The sequence below is a fragment of the Rana temporaria genome, chromosome 7, assembly GCF_905171775.1.
Source record: "Rana temporaria chromosome 7, aRanTem1.1, whole genome shotgun sequence".
Lineage (NCBI taxonomy): Eukaryota > Metazoa > Chordata > Amphibia > Anura > Ranidae > Rana > Rana temporaria.
In genome coordinates, this window is record NC_053495.1 from 157962084 (window position 1) to 157976988 (window position 14905).

The 14905-nt window shown below is 44.7% G+C and overlaps 1 protein-coding gene across 2 annotated transcripts in view; it reads left to right on the forward strand.

The window, feature by feature from the left end:
• Positions 1-14312, forward strand: part of KIAA1614 (KIAA1614 ortholog) — an 80660-nt gene extending 66348 nt beyond the window's left edge. For both annotated transcript variants that reach the window (XM_040360241.1, XM_040360242.1), the window contains exons 8-10: positions 6680-6786; positions 10171-10334; positions 13611-14312. In XM_040360241.1, the coding sequence (XP_040216175.1) occupies positions 6680-6786; positions 10171-10334; positions 13611-13804 (465 nt within the window). In that variant the 3' untranslated portion in view covers positions 13805-14312. The remainder of the gene's footprint in view (positions 1-6679; positions 6787-10170; positions 10335-13610) is intronic.
• Positions 14313-14905: the final 593 nt, after the last annotated feature.

Here is a 14905-nt window from a genome sequence, read left to right on the forward strand (position 1 = left end):
CTTCTGGAAGAATGGTCAAACATTCCCATAGACACACTCCTAAATCATGTGGACAGCCTTCCCAGAAAAGTTGAAGCTGCAGGGGGTGGGCAAACTCAATATTGAACCCTATGAACTAAGACTTGGTTGCCATCAAAGTTCATGTGCGTGTGAAGATATGGCATCCCAATACTTTTGGTATAAGTTATATTATTACTGTATATTGTGACCTGCCTGCAATGTATTCTGTAAGATTTGGGAGTTCTTCTTGAACTTCTGTGGTATATTATATATTTGTAACAGCGGTGTGTTTTCCAATGTCTGTACACATACATCTTTTAAGCTTTTCAGTATTTACAACACATAGGCTTTACCAGGTGGCACTAGCAGTCAAGTTCAGCAATCTGTAAATGACTGGGTGCTTAGCAGGAAATTGAACTCATTACATATGCCAATTACAGCACATTTCTCGGAATCTTCTAGTAATTATCATTCTGCTGAGAGCGCCATCTATATCACCCCTGACATTCCCTAGGGACTCGGCGCAGCAGAAGAGCCCTGTGGGCATCAGCCTGGCAGTCTAGTAATGCTCTGTGCAGTAGGTGCCGGCTCAGGGAATAGGGAAATATAACAAAGCCTGCAGGGCTTTATTTCATCAGAGGAAGAGCCCTGACAGCACAAGAACAAGTTTAATTGCCTCTACAATGCATTAGATTATATATACTTCCTACCTAGTTTTGTGCGTTTCTAGCAGGTAATTATCTGCTGCTTCAGCTTACTTCACTCAAAGGGCCCCTTCAACCTTGTGGTCCATTGGGTTGTGTTATCGCGGGCACAGCAGCAGACCAAAACCTGGCTCTTTTTTTATCCTAGCGATTGTTGGCACCTATAATACTTGTACATTGGGGTGCCATTCCTATTGCGTGGCAATGCACCACGCAAAGTGCAATGTGTTGCAGTAACGTGCAGTAAAATGTGTGTTGAAATTGTCCATTAGGAAAAAACAAAACACTCTAATGCCACGTACACACGATCGGAAATTCTGAAAAGGAAAACGTGGATTTTTCCTGACGAATGTTGGCTCAAACTTGTGTTGCGTACACACGGTCACACAAATCTTGTCGGAAATTCCGACCGTCAAGAACGCGGTGACGTACAAGACGTACGATGAGCCGAGATCAATGAAGTTCAATAGGCAGTTCGGCTCGTCTGCTTGATTCTGAGCATGAGTGTTTTTTTTTGCACGTCGGAATTGCATACAGACAAGCGTATTTTCCCATGGGAACCTTTTCCGTCGGAAAAATAGAGAACCAGCTCGCAATCTTTTGTTGGCGGAAATTCCGACAGCAAAAGTCTGATGGAGCATACACATCACATGGAATTTTCGACCAAAAGCTCACATTGGAGTTTTCTTGTCGGAATTTCCGATCGTGTGTACGCGGCATTAGGCTCTGTTAACATCAGTGCAGCTCATTCATTTCAATGGACTGCCCTACCTGCAGAAACACGTGTTAATAAAAAAAAAAAGTCCCCTTTTTCAAATTGTGCTGCACAGAATGGCATGGTGCTACGGCCCCATACGGTTTCATGTGTGTAAAAACGCGGGCGTGGGAACACCATTAGGAATAAGGGCCGGACCGGGAATCGCTGAGGTATGCGCTTGTGTTCCTGTGTGATTTGAGTGCAGTGCGTTTTCAGCTCATTCTTTTGAATGCATGCACTACTTTAACAAAAACGCACTGCAACCGAATCACATGGTACTTCTGTATATGCAGGTTTCCATCACCACATTCTGGTGTGAACGGGCCCTCAATGGTACCCCTGCACCTCTGATATAAAGCATCATGTTTTGCCTGTCGGTCGGGAACGCGCGCGATTTTGTGAGCATTCCTAACCCGCACAAATGTAAACGTAGGCTAATATTTGGTGACTTTTCCTCCTCAGCTTATCATAGCTGAGCAGATTTGGATGAGGGGGAAAAAATATGTTTCTTCCATGCAGTGCAAGGACAAGGTCATCTAGAGTCCAGTGTGAACATGCCAAATTGTGACCCCCCCCCCAGATGTATGAGCGTTATGTGTCAACAAAATTTCCCACATTCCCCCATATGCCCCCAGTATAAATCCACCCCCCAGTACAAATCCTCTACCCATCAAGTCCTTTCTTCGCAAAAAATCCTCTCCCCCCTACTCCAAATACCCCTCCCAATACAATTTCTCCCCAATCCCCCATCCTAGCACAATCCCAAATTTCCTCTCCTAGCAAAAATCCCCTCCCCCCTACCATTTTACCTTTTCTAGCACAAACCCACAAAAATTCCCCCTCCTAGCACAAATCTTCTTTCCCTGTCCCCACTCCCAACACAAATCCCCTGAAATCACTACAGCTATCACACCTCCCCAAATTTCCTCTCCTAGAACAATTCTTATCCCCTACAGCCCCCGAATTCCCCCTCCCAACACAAATTCCCTCTCCCTTGTGGTGCCCCTCGCCACCTCACATGATACCAACAGTGCCCAGCCCTTGTGCCAGCTGTGCTTCCATGAACCAATAAACACTTTCCTCCTTGTGCCAGTCATGATGATGGAGGGTGGATGCAAAATTACTCCCTCCGACAACCAATGACTATGACTAATGACTACTATCCAAGACAACTTATTGGGGGGTTTTGGAAAAAAAAAAACAGCACAGCATGCCAATATCAGATACCGGCAAAGCACAGATTTTTACTAACAGGATATTTTTAGATTGGAAGCTCTTAATGAGCAGGGTCCTCTGATTTCTCTTGTATTGAATTGCATTAGACTCCCCTGTACAGAGGCGGCTCTTTAATTAGGCAAATTAGGCGGTCGCCTAACTTACCCAATGCATTACCCCAGTTTTGAGGGACAGGGCACCTTAACGCTGCTGTGCTCAGGCAGGGTTAAGAGCCCTGATTTAGGAGCGGGCCGCCAGCATTCCTAACAACCAGTGAATATCGGTGACACCGGCCCTTGTGACGTCAATGACCCAGCATGCCCTCAGTCAATGACGTCACAAGGGGGCGGGTTCACCAGGTGACATCACTGGATGTCCCCGCCCCTTAGTTATTAAAGAGCAGGATCTGGGGGGCCGCCTTGTTAAAGGGGGCTTCCAGATTCCGATAAGCCCACTGCCGGCAGACCTCCACAACCACTGGCCAGGGTTGTGGGGAAGAGGCTCATGGCCTTGAACTATTTTTCCCATCATGGGCGAGAGTGGGGCCCCATGTCGAGTTTTGCCTAAGGCCTCACAAAGCCTAGAGCCGCCTCTGCCCCTGTACCCCTCCATTATTTAATTTTTACAGAGTAGTGCAAACTGTTGGCGCCATATAAATCCCGCTTTATATTCATAGTAACAATAACAAGTGCATGGAATAGTGGTATTCATCATTTCCCATCTTCCAGACAGCATTAAAGCTGGATTCCAGGCCGATGTAAAAGACATAAATCATCACAGCTCTGTATTCACCGATACATCATTAAAGCGGAAGTTCACCCAAATAACATCTATATCACACCAACTTCTTTATACTTCCAACATGTACAGTCCGCATTTTTTATTTTTTTTACGCTGTACATACCGTATAATCTATATTTGCTACCTGGCTTCCGGGTACTTCTCCCCACGGGAGTAGGCGTTTCTACGCTGAGGAGGAATGTCCTCTGGGAGGTCGCCCAGATGATTGACGTCCTTTCAGAAAAAGTTCTTCCTGGCGAATAAGGCCCCGCCCCCCGTATTGCGTAGGCGCGTCACGAGTCACGGCGTTTCCGAAAGAAGCCGTACATGTTAGAAGTATAAAGAAGTTGGTCTGATATAGATGTTATTTGGGTGTACCTCCGCTATAAGGCCATAAGCGCCTTTGTGTTTTTTTTCCAGATGCATTTTCCATTTCAATCAATTCATGGATGGGTGTTTACATGCGTTTTTATGTGTTTCCATTGATTTCAATTGAAAACGCGTCAGTAGTAAAAGCACCTACCCGAAAGGTGAATTTCCAGACTATTTCTTGTGAATTACAAGCAGCACAAGTAGCTGAATTGGACCTGATATTAGCCTTGCTGTCCACTGTACATCTGATAGAGAACAGAGTGACTGATGAGCTCATCCATGTGCTGCTTTTCCTTTCACTGTCGAGTCAGGCTATAGGAGGGACAAGACCTGTAAGTGATACTTTAAGCCTAGTTCCCACCAGTGGGACTTGTCATGTGACTTGACAGTTCAAAGTTGCATGACAAGTCGCACCACATTTGCGGCAATGGAACCGTTCCAAAGCTGTGTAAATCTCAGTACTGGATGGACAGAAATGGAAATCCTTTGGCAGGTAAAACGGTTCCTATATATGTATTTTCTCTTTAGCTGTTTGCCTGGAGTTTAGCTCTAAGCATATGTGAGTAGTCATTAGAATGTGACTAGACATTTGCTGGTACACAACATGCTCACTGTGCTTTGGAGGCCCTTAGCTTGGTCCTGTAGAGGTTCCCAGCATTCACATTCTCATTGTGCTAAATAGTCACATGCAGCTTAGTGTAAGAAGTTTTACCATATTATATACAGTGAGGAGGGGGGGAGCTTTTAGAGCTGACATCTGTCCATACAGTGTTTTTTTTTTTTTTATGTTTTCTTTACTAGTGTCAATGGCCCTTCGCTTGCCTTTATCCAGCCCTTGGGGCACTATCCCTCCCAATGATACGAGACACTATTCTGCCATCTGACACCGACAATGGAGCACAATTTCTCCCACTGACACAACTAATAGGGCACTTTTCCTCCCTATGATACCAGCAATGGGGCACTATTCCTCCTCCTAATACCAGATGTTTACTAACAATGATGCCAGGAAAATTTTCACTCCAACTGGCTAAAGTCCGGCCCTCCAAGAGTCTGAAGGACAATAAACCGGCCCTGGTCTATAGCAGTGGTCTCCAAACTGTGGCCCATGTGCCGGATGTGGCCCTTTGCTTGTCTTTATCAGGTCCTTGGGGTGCTATTCCTCCCACTGATGCAAAGCACTATTCTGCCTACTGATGTTAACTATGGGGTATAATTCCTGTCACCGATACCAACAATAGGGCACTATTCCTACCACTGACAGCCATGATGAGGCACTATGGCTTCCACTGACACCAAATGATGGGGCACTGTTCTTCCCAATAATACCAATGATGGGACACTATTTCTTCCCCAATACTAACAATGGGGCAATATTCCTACCACTGACAGTCATGATGAGGCACTATTGCTTCCACTGACTCCAAAGTAAGTGGAAGAACAGGTATCACTGTTCTTCCCAATAACACCAATGATTGCACATTGTTCTTCCCAATAACGGGGCACTATTTCTTCCCCCAATACTAACAATTGGGCAATTTTCCTCCCACTAATACCAATGGTGGGGCATTGTTTACTCCCATTGACGCCAGACCATTTTCGACTCACGTTGGCCACAGTCTGGCCTCCCTTAACTGCTTGCCGACCAGCCGCCGCAGTTATACAAGCGGCAGGTCGGCTCTGCTGGGCGAGATCACGTAGCATTACATCATCTCTCCCAGCAGCCAATAGAGGTGCGAGCGCGCCCCCTGCTCGTCCATGATCCCGTTGCGTGTTCCCGGTGGACGCGATCGCGGCTGGGCACCCGCGATCGCTCGTTACAGAGCGACAACCGGGCCACAGCTCCCGATCCTGTCAGGGGGGGAAATGCTGATCCTCTGTTCATACAATGTATGAACCGCGATCAGTCATTTTCCCCAGTCAGTCCACCCCCCTTCAGTAAGAACACACCCAGGGAACATACTTAACCCCTTCCTCGCCCCCTAGTGTTAACCCCTTCCCTGCCAGTGGCATTCTTATAGTAATCAATGCATTTTTATAGCACTGATCACTATAAAAATGCCGATGGTCCCAAAAATGTGTCAAAAGTGTCCGAAGTGTCTGCCATAATGTCGCAGTACCGAAAAAAAATCGCTGATCGCCGCCATTACTAGTAAAAAAAAAAATATTAAGAAAAATGCCATAAAACTATCCCCTATTTTGTAAACGCTATAACTTTTGCTCAAACCAATCAATAAACGCTTATTGCGTTTATTATTTTTTACGAAAAATGTGTAGAAGAATATGTATCGGCCTCAACTGAGGAAAAAAAATATTTTTTTTTATATATATTTTTGGGGGATATTTATTACAGCAAAAAGTAAAAAATATTATTTTTTTTCTAAATTGTCGCTCTATTTTTGTTTATAGCGCAAAAACTAAAAACCGCAGAGGTGATCAAATACCACCAAAAGAAAGCTCTATTTGTGGGGAAAAAAGGACGCCACTTTTGTTTGGGAGCCACGTCGCATGACCGCGCACTTGTCAGTTAAAGCGACGCAGTGCCGAATCGCAAAAAGTGCTCTGGTCTTTGACCAGCAATACGGTCCGGGGGTTAAGTGGTTAAAGTCTGAAGGACAGTAAACTGGCCCTTTGTTCAGAAAGTTTGGAGACCCTTGTCCTATAGCAATTCTCTTGCTATCAGAAATTACTGACTTTTATTTTATTATAATACAGTATGGATCAACTGCTTTTGTTTAAAATGCTATTTATATGCCAGATAATGCTAATGATAGAACAATACTCTGTATGTTGGTATTGGGTGGACAAGGATGTACAATGCTAACATGCTGATCTTCTAATTTACCACCAGATGTCGCCATTTCACCTCCCAAGGAAAGCCTCCTCTGTGCAGAACCTGCTGGGAAAATCTGACCGCTCTTCTGTCTACATTACAGGAGATATGAACACCGCTCCAAGGTATGAAGGCCACACTTGACACTAAAGGGGAGAATAACAATGTTGCGCAATGTATGGCTATAAATACTGGGAACTGTATGACATGTCCCAGATAAACATCACAGTCATATAATATAATACTACTGAAATGTAAATTGCAATGTTTTCCTTTCATTACAATAGAGCACACTATTTTTCAATAATGTAGGAGGGATAGGCAAGCAGCGCAGAGCAGTCCTGTTCTGTTCTGTCTTCTCAAGGAGAACAAAATCTAATTAGATACCCAAACCAATCCAATCACTCATTTCTGTAAATGGCGGCTTGCTGGAGGCATTGGAGACACAGACATGAGATTGTCGCCCACTCCGAATGAAAACATCTAAAGCCCAACACCATTTTCGCAGATAACTGGCTTAATAGCAGTCATTTGTGGCTAACCTTGACTACTTGGCTAGTATCTAACTAGTACAGGGGCTTGAAGCATATCTAAACTCAAAAACAAAGAAACAAATATTTTGCAGCCCACCAGTTAGGGTTTCCACCTTTTTTTCCAAACCAAACCCAAACACTTTAGCAGCGGTGAAGGGAAAAGTCTGGACAGCCGCACTCCAAAAGATGTCGCTTTTATTGTAAAAACAGGATCACAAAACACATGCCACAGAAAACGGGATACAAGCTGACGCGTTTTATGCTATAACTTTGTGCTTAATCATATGATTAAGCACTAAGTTGTAGTGTGAAATGCGTCAGCTTGTATCCCGTTTGCTGTGGCATGTGTTTTGTGATCCTGTTTTTACAATAAAAGCAACTTATTTTGGAGTGCGGCTGTCCAGACATTTCCCTTTATTTGCATTGTGATATGCATTGCCAGCACCTGTGGCTTCAGATCCTGTGAGGGCTCATTACTTGTCTTCTACCTTGAACAGTGATTCCCTTTCTTACTTTAGCAGCAGTGTTATCACATTGCTCGGCAAAAAATGTGTGTGTGACTATCTTGGTTACTTGGGGAGCCACAGTCCGGTCTGAATAATGTGTCCAGGTTTCAGTCCGCCTGAAATCCGGACACATGATTTAAAACCTGGACTGTCCAGGTGAATCCTGGACAGGTAGAAACACTACAACCAGTTCATATTTTTATTTTATTTTTTTAACCTTGTGATCTTGCCAATAACACACTTTGGCCCGGATTATTAAAGCACTTACGCCAACGTATCTACTGATACGCCGCGTAAGTGCACGGATGCGCCGTCGTATCTATGCACCTGATTCTTAATACAAGATACGCCTGAAATTTGGCTTCATCCGACCGACGTAAGTTTCCTACGGCATCAGAGCCTGGGCGCATATTTACGCTGGCCGCAAGGGGCGCTTCCATTGATTTACGCGTCGAATATGCAAATGACCGAGATACGCCGATTCACGAACGTACTTGCGCCCGTCGCAGTAGTATACGCCGTTTACGTAAGGCGTACGTCCGGCGTAAAGTTATTCCACCTACAGGAGGCGCATCCCATGCAAAGGTATGGACGACGGAACAGCCGTCGTATTTTACGTCGTTTACGTAGTAGTACGTGAATGGGGCTGGGCGTAGGTTACGTTAACGTCGTAGGCATTGAGCCGTCGTATCTTAGGGAGTATGTTCGACGTGATTCTGAGCATGCGCCGTTCGTTCGGACTATCATTTGCACGGGGTCACGGTTCATTTAAATGAATCACGCCCACCTACTTTGAATTAGGCGGGCTTACGCCGAATGATTTACGTTACGCTGGCGCAACGTAGGGAGCGAGTGCTTTGTGAATACTCACCTTGCCTCTCTGGGATACGTCGGCGTAGCGCATATGAGATGCGCTACGCCGGAACAAAGATGCGCCGATCTACCTGAATCTGGCCCTTTGTGTCCTGGGTGGCTACACTCACTCCTCCATTGTATCTATGGAAGGAACCATGGTTGCCACACAGGATGGATATCACACATGCTAGCCTTTAAACTCCATTACATGTGGGCTGATTGGATAAGTAGATTACACAAGAAAGACACAATCGATTTTGCTTCCAATTTATTTCACAGGAGTGACAAGGACACGGTATTTCCAGCAAGATCAACAGGTATTTTCTGTTCTTGTTAAAATGTTGTTAGCATGAAAAATAATGCAGCCATCATGTGTAAGGACTGGTTAGCTGTAATATACTGAATATTTGTTTTGGGGTTTAGTTATGCTTTAAGAATTACTTGCTTAGATGCCCAAGGGTACTGTCAGATACACCAGCCTTCTGGTCATTGCTGGAGTCACTAAGGTGCCAGTCCAGGCCTGCTTTATACTTTTAGTAAGGGATATTGCTTCAGATCATTCTCTGCAAGTTTTAAACTGAATCACTGATCAGATGGGTTAATACCCGAATACAATCTTGGGATCCAGGTCATTGGACCCTTGTCTTTGATTATTATTAAAGGGGTTGTAAAGGTAAAAAAAAAATCCCTAAATAGCTTCCTTTACCTTAGTGCAGTCCTCCTTCACTTACCTCATCCTTCCATTTTGCTTTTAAATGTCCTTATTTCTTCTGAGAAATCCTCACTTCCTGTTCTTCTGTCTGTAACTCCACACAGTAATGCAAGGCTTTCTCCCTGGTGTGGAGTAAGCCTCTTGAGGGGGGAGGGGGCGAGCAGGCAAGTCAGGACACTCTCTACTTTGCAGATAGAGAAAGGAGCTGTGCTGACACTCCTGGTCGCCTCCTTCCCCCTCAAGAGGCTTTCTCCGCACCAGGGAGAAAGCCTTGCATTACTGTGTGGAGTTACAGACAAGAACAGGAAGTGAGGATTTTTCACAAGAAATAAGGACATTTAAAAGCAAAATGGAAGGATGAGGTAAGTGAAGGAGGACTGCACTAAGGTAAAGGAAGCTATTTAGGGGAAAAAATGTACCTTTACAACCCCTTTAAACTATTGTTTAGGCACATATTCTGCCTACCAGTCTTTTGTGTTATTAAATGGTCTTTGTTGTATCAAAAACTCTCCTACCTACTATATTTCTTATAGGTTGGCCATAGACGAGACGAAAACCAAATGGTCTGTCGATCAAAAAAACTAAAATTGGGCATGCAATTGTGCCATCATTTGTTTTGTTTTTCTAAAAAAAAAAAAAAATCCAGCAGTTGGATCAGGCACTTTGGATTGCGGCACAAAATTAGGGTGTCGCAGCTGACACACTAATGATGCAAAAACCAAATGACCTGACGATCAACAAGAATTTCCGGTGGATTTTTGACTAGTCTATGGCCTGCTTAAGAAGAGGCGGTGGCTGCATATACAAGAACCAGGCTAAGAACACTTACTAGCTATTGTTCCAAAAGGCAGATTAGCACTATGCCTGGATCATGCATCATTAATGTGCTATCTCTTTGCTCAGGCGTACCCTCAGTGTGGAGGATATCGGATCTCCTGGAAAAGCACGTGCGTTAGGGAAAGTGGCAGAAGTTTACCCAGATGGTACGCGCCTTTTAGAACTGCAGCGCCCTGAAAATGGCACATTTGGCTTCAGGATTTCAGCTGGTAATGGAAGGCCGGATTCAGGTGAGCAAAAGCCCAGAGGTCCTCTCATCAGTATAAAGGGGAACTGTCAAGGTAGAAATGTGGAAGCTGATGTTTCTGACCCCCTTTTTTTTTTAATTCCTGGCTGTCATCCTTCCTTGATTCACCACTTAGCCATCGACCTCCCCTGATCGGAACTCCTGACCTACTTCTGAGGCAGGGACTCACTAAAATGATAAATAAAGACGCATAGTAAATTAAAGTGAAGTGACAGTTGGGTTTGCAGTGTTCATTATTTGCGCTATTTTCCTGGTTTACTGCAGGGGCATAAATATTGTAGCTGGGGCCCCCTGGACATCACTATAGACTCTAGGCATCTGTCTACATCTCTTATTTATACCATCTTATTTATTTATAACATCTTATTTTTGGCAGGTGTTCAGGTGTTTCCCAACCGTTTTGGCACCAGGGACTGGTTTTGTGGCAGCCAATTTTCCGGGGGGGTGTTATGGAGTCATCCCTCAGCCCCCCTTTACAATACTGCCCCCCCTTTAGATCAGTGTCCACAGTCCCCCTTCACATTACAGTGCCCCTTTACAGTGCAGTGCACATTAAAGTGCCATGTAAAGGGGACTGCACTATAAAGGGGCACTGTGATGTAAAGGGGACTGCACTGTACAGTGTGCAGTGCTCATTAGTGTAATGTAGAGGGGACTGCACTGATAACAGTGCAGTCCCTTTTATATTACAGTGCCCCTAGCAATCACAGCCCCCCCCATCACTGTTCCCCTTGCAGTCATGCCCCCTTGCTCTCTTTCAATCCCTGCCTTCCCTGCAGTTCTACCTTTGGCAGGGTGTCCTCTCCTGGGTCTCCTACCCCACAGCCAAAGTCATCCTATCAGCAGGGCAGGGTGCTGCAGATCTGGATAGAGGGCGGGAGATGCCCAACTTATGTTAACAAGAGAATGATTACCCGCTGGTAATATGAAAAGGCTCCCACCCTCTGTCCAGATCTGCAGCTCCTTCTGCACCCTGTCCTGCTGATAGGATGACTTTGGCGATAGAGCAGGGGACCTGGGAAAGGACATAGACCACAGTTGATGCTCACCTCCTCCTGCTGGGAGGTCCGATTACTAACAAGCCTTGCGTCGGTACTGGTCTGCGACCCGATGTTTGAGAACCTCTACTTTAAAAGGGATAAAGCATGGGGAAATGCATATATTCTGCAGAGATTTACTTTATATGTATTTTTTTTGCCCTAACATACAATTTAAAGCTGAACTCAGGGCAAAAACAATATTGGGGCATTAGCTTGGTACCAAAAAGTTTGTCCCACTTGTCAATGCTACCTTTTTCCTGAAAACTGTTAGATTAATGCACCCCCTGACAGCGCTGAACTTCTACCGCGGGACTGGAGCACAGCAATTACAGTCACTTGCTCTGCAGTTCCTTTATTTAGAAAAATGTTTGTATATTTTTCAAAAAATGAAGGCATTCTGTGACTGGACAAGGGTCACAATGAATATATTTGCCAGCACACTATGGATCTTAAGTCCAGATGTTTTTTATTAAAACATGATAACATCGCAAACCAGAGAGTGCAATGTTTCGGAGTCATGCAAGACCTCTTTAGCAGATGCCTCACTCGCCTGATGAAGGGGGTCTTGCGTAAATCGGAAACGTTGCACTCTCTTGCTTGTGATGTGATCATGTTTTAATAAAAAAAATGCACTCGTCGACTTGAGATCTGTGACGTGCTGGCAAATATTAATTGTGGCTTTCATGATCCAGTATCCAGCTGGTGGTTGCTACAGCACCCAGTATTCTAGAGCTCTCCCCAGGAACATGTGCAATGGGAATATGGATTATTAAATGAATGTCACACTCCCTTTGTCCAATCATAGAATGTTGTGCCCCAGTCCCAACTGTGAGTTCAGTGCCTTCATCACTGTTAGGGGGTGCATGAATCCAACAGTTTTTAGGAATGAAGCAGACACGAGTGGACACATAGCATTAAGGCCTCATTCACACGACGGACCGTTCGGGTCCGCCTGTCAGTTTTGAAATCCTATGGAGTGTCGGATGTCAGCGGAGACATGTCCGCTGACATCCGACCCTATCCGATCCGCTAAAAACAGAAGTATGGGGGGCACGTCCCCATCCGTCCATGCGGATCGGATTGGGTAAGATCTGATGAAAACGGACCTGCTGTCCGTTTTCAACAGATCGCTCCATAGGAGACAGCGGTGCCCGACAAGCCCCTCCCCGCTCAGTGAGCAGAGAGGAGCTTGTCATCCGTCAGCTCAGCGGAGATCTGCAGACTGATCTCCCACTGAGCTGGCGGGAGCAGGCGGACTCCGTAGGAACGGAGTCCACCTTGTGTGAATGGGGCACACTATAATGAAATCGGGTGAACGATCGTCCATTTTTTCTCATTGATTCACAGCACATCGGAACCGATGAACGAAAATTCTTGTACAACAAAGGCTTTTTTTTTGTTTATCGTTTCTGATAATGTTCAGTCTTTGCTTTTGGATTTTTCTTGTACGAAAATCGTATAAAAACGGTACACATTCAACAAAAATTGTTCGATCTGTTCCCATACTAGAAACATTTTAGTTTGTCCCTTCAGGAATTTTCTAACGGAAATTCGGAATCGGCTGTCGAAAGTTGTGTACACACTATACGAAAATTCTTTGGACGAAAATGTCTGATTTTCTTATAGAGTGTAGGAGCCTTTAGAGATACCTTTATGGTACCCATAAAGGTATGTATATTGTTTTTACCAGGAGTTCATGCTCCGTTTAGGGTTTTTGCCTTATTTCCGATGACAACAACCTCAAACAACTATAAACCATCCACACTTAGTAATACTCTAAAGAAAAAAAATAGGATAACACTACATGCATAGGTGTGTTTTTTCTTCTTGTACTTTGGTGTGTATATCACTTTTTAGTTGCAGCTTGTATAGGGCTTTAGCGCTGTATTTTTCTCTGTTTGCATAGGTGTGCGCAGCCTAATGCATTAGGGTGTGCACCCTTAGGCTCAAACACACATGCATGTGTATGTATCTACATATATATAACCCCAGACACATTGATCTCCCTGCTGGCACAGTGAAAGAGAAGAGCATAAACACTTTTCTTATGGCAAAAGGGAGATCTTTCCCATGTTCCTATAGCTACACAGACTGATAACATTAATGCGCATGGGCACACCCGGCACACCCTGTGCGCACACCTATGCCTACATGAATACTGAGCTGCCAGTGTCTTTTTCATGTACCTCAATATGTGACCCATGTTTGTTCTTGTGCAGGTATCTATGTACAGGAAATGAGTGATCCCGACACGGCCAAGCTTTACTCAGGTCTTCTACGTGTCGGAGATGAGGTCCTGGAGGTGAACGGTACAAAAGTGTCAATACTTGGAAAGACTCGCCTCACTGAGCTTATGAACCGGGAACCTGTCTTATCATTACGTGTATTGCACCAGAGACGGACCAAGTGTTGAGTGCACAGAAAATATATGAGTAATTGCATTACATTCGTATGGTGAGCTGATTATTTGTGCTAAAAAAAAAAAATATAGAAAAATCCTCTCGCTGTTATGGAAATGATTCTCTATTGAGGTCATTGTTTCCGTGACGTAGGGAAAGGTTGAAGTATTAGGAAAGGACAGTATTGAGCTCTTTGATGTATTTTTCATAAGGCCTCTTTTTGTTTACCAAACTGTTTTGCACTGTCTTTTGACATCACGTTTTGTTTAACCTACAACACTGGCGTGTCACTCAGAAGAAAAGCCTATCCGGTACGGCTCTGCGCACAAATAATCCTCAGCATGACTATGGAGCTCTCATGCCAAGCAGTATTAAACTGAATGAAATGGACTTTGTTTATTGCCCTGGGTGGGGGCTTGACCCAGTTGCACAGTCCTTGTCTATATATGTGTATTTATGAGTCCTACGCGCCTCACTGCCTGATTTTAATATATTAAACGTTTCTATATACAATGTGTTTTATATCCATGTCATGTCTTTTTTAATATTATGGTTTAGGTTATTTATGTCGGAGGTGAAAGTGTTAAAGCGGATGTAGGGTCAGATATATATTTTAAGGCCCCATGCACACTAGGCATTTATCCCCAGTGCACGAGGCTCTGGCATTTAGGTGGACCGCCCAGACCCGCTACCGGCAGGCTGTAAAAGTCTATGAGAAGCTGATGTGGCTGGAACATGCACCTAGTGCTACCAACGTTTAGCACAGTAATCCCCCAGGGATGAACAAGCTTTCATCACTGGGCGCATACTACCTTAAACAATAGTAGCGCCAGGTGTACCGTCCAGCCACAGCAGCTGTCAGCCTCTCATATAGCCAGATTCAGAGAGGTTTACGCTGCCGTAACTCTGAATCTGCGCCGTCGTACATTTAAGTGTATTCTCAAATTGAGATACACTTAAATGTAGCTAAGATACGACTGCCTGTGCCATCGTATCTTAGCTGTCTAGTTCCACCGGCCGCTAGGGGCTTGAACGCTGATTTACGCCTAGAATGCGTAAATCAGCGAGATACGCCTATTCACGAACGTACGCTTGCCCGTCGCAGTAAATATACG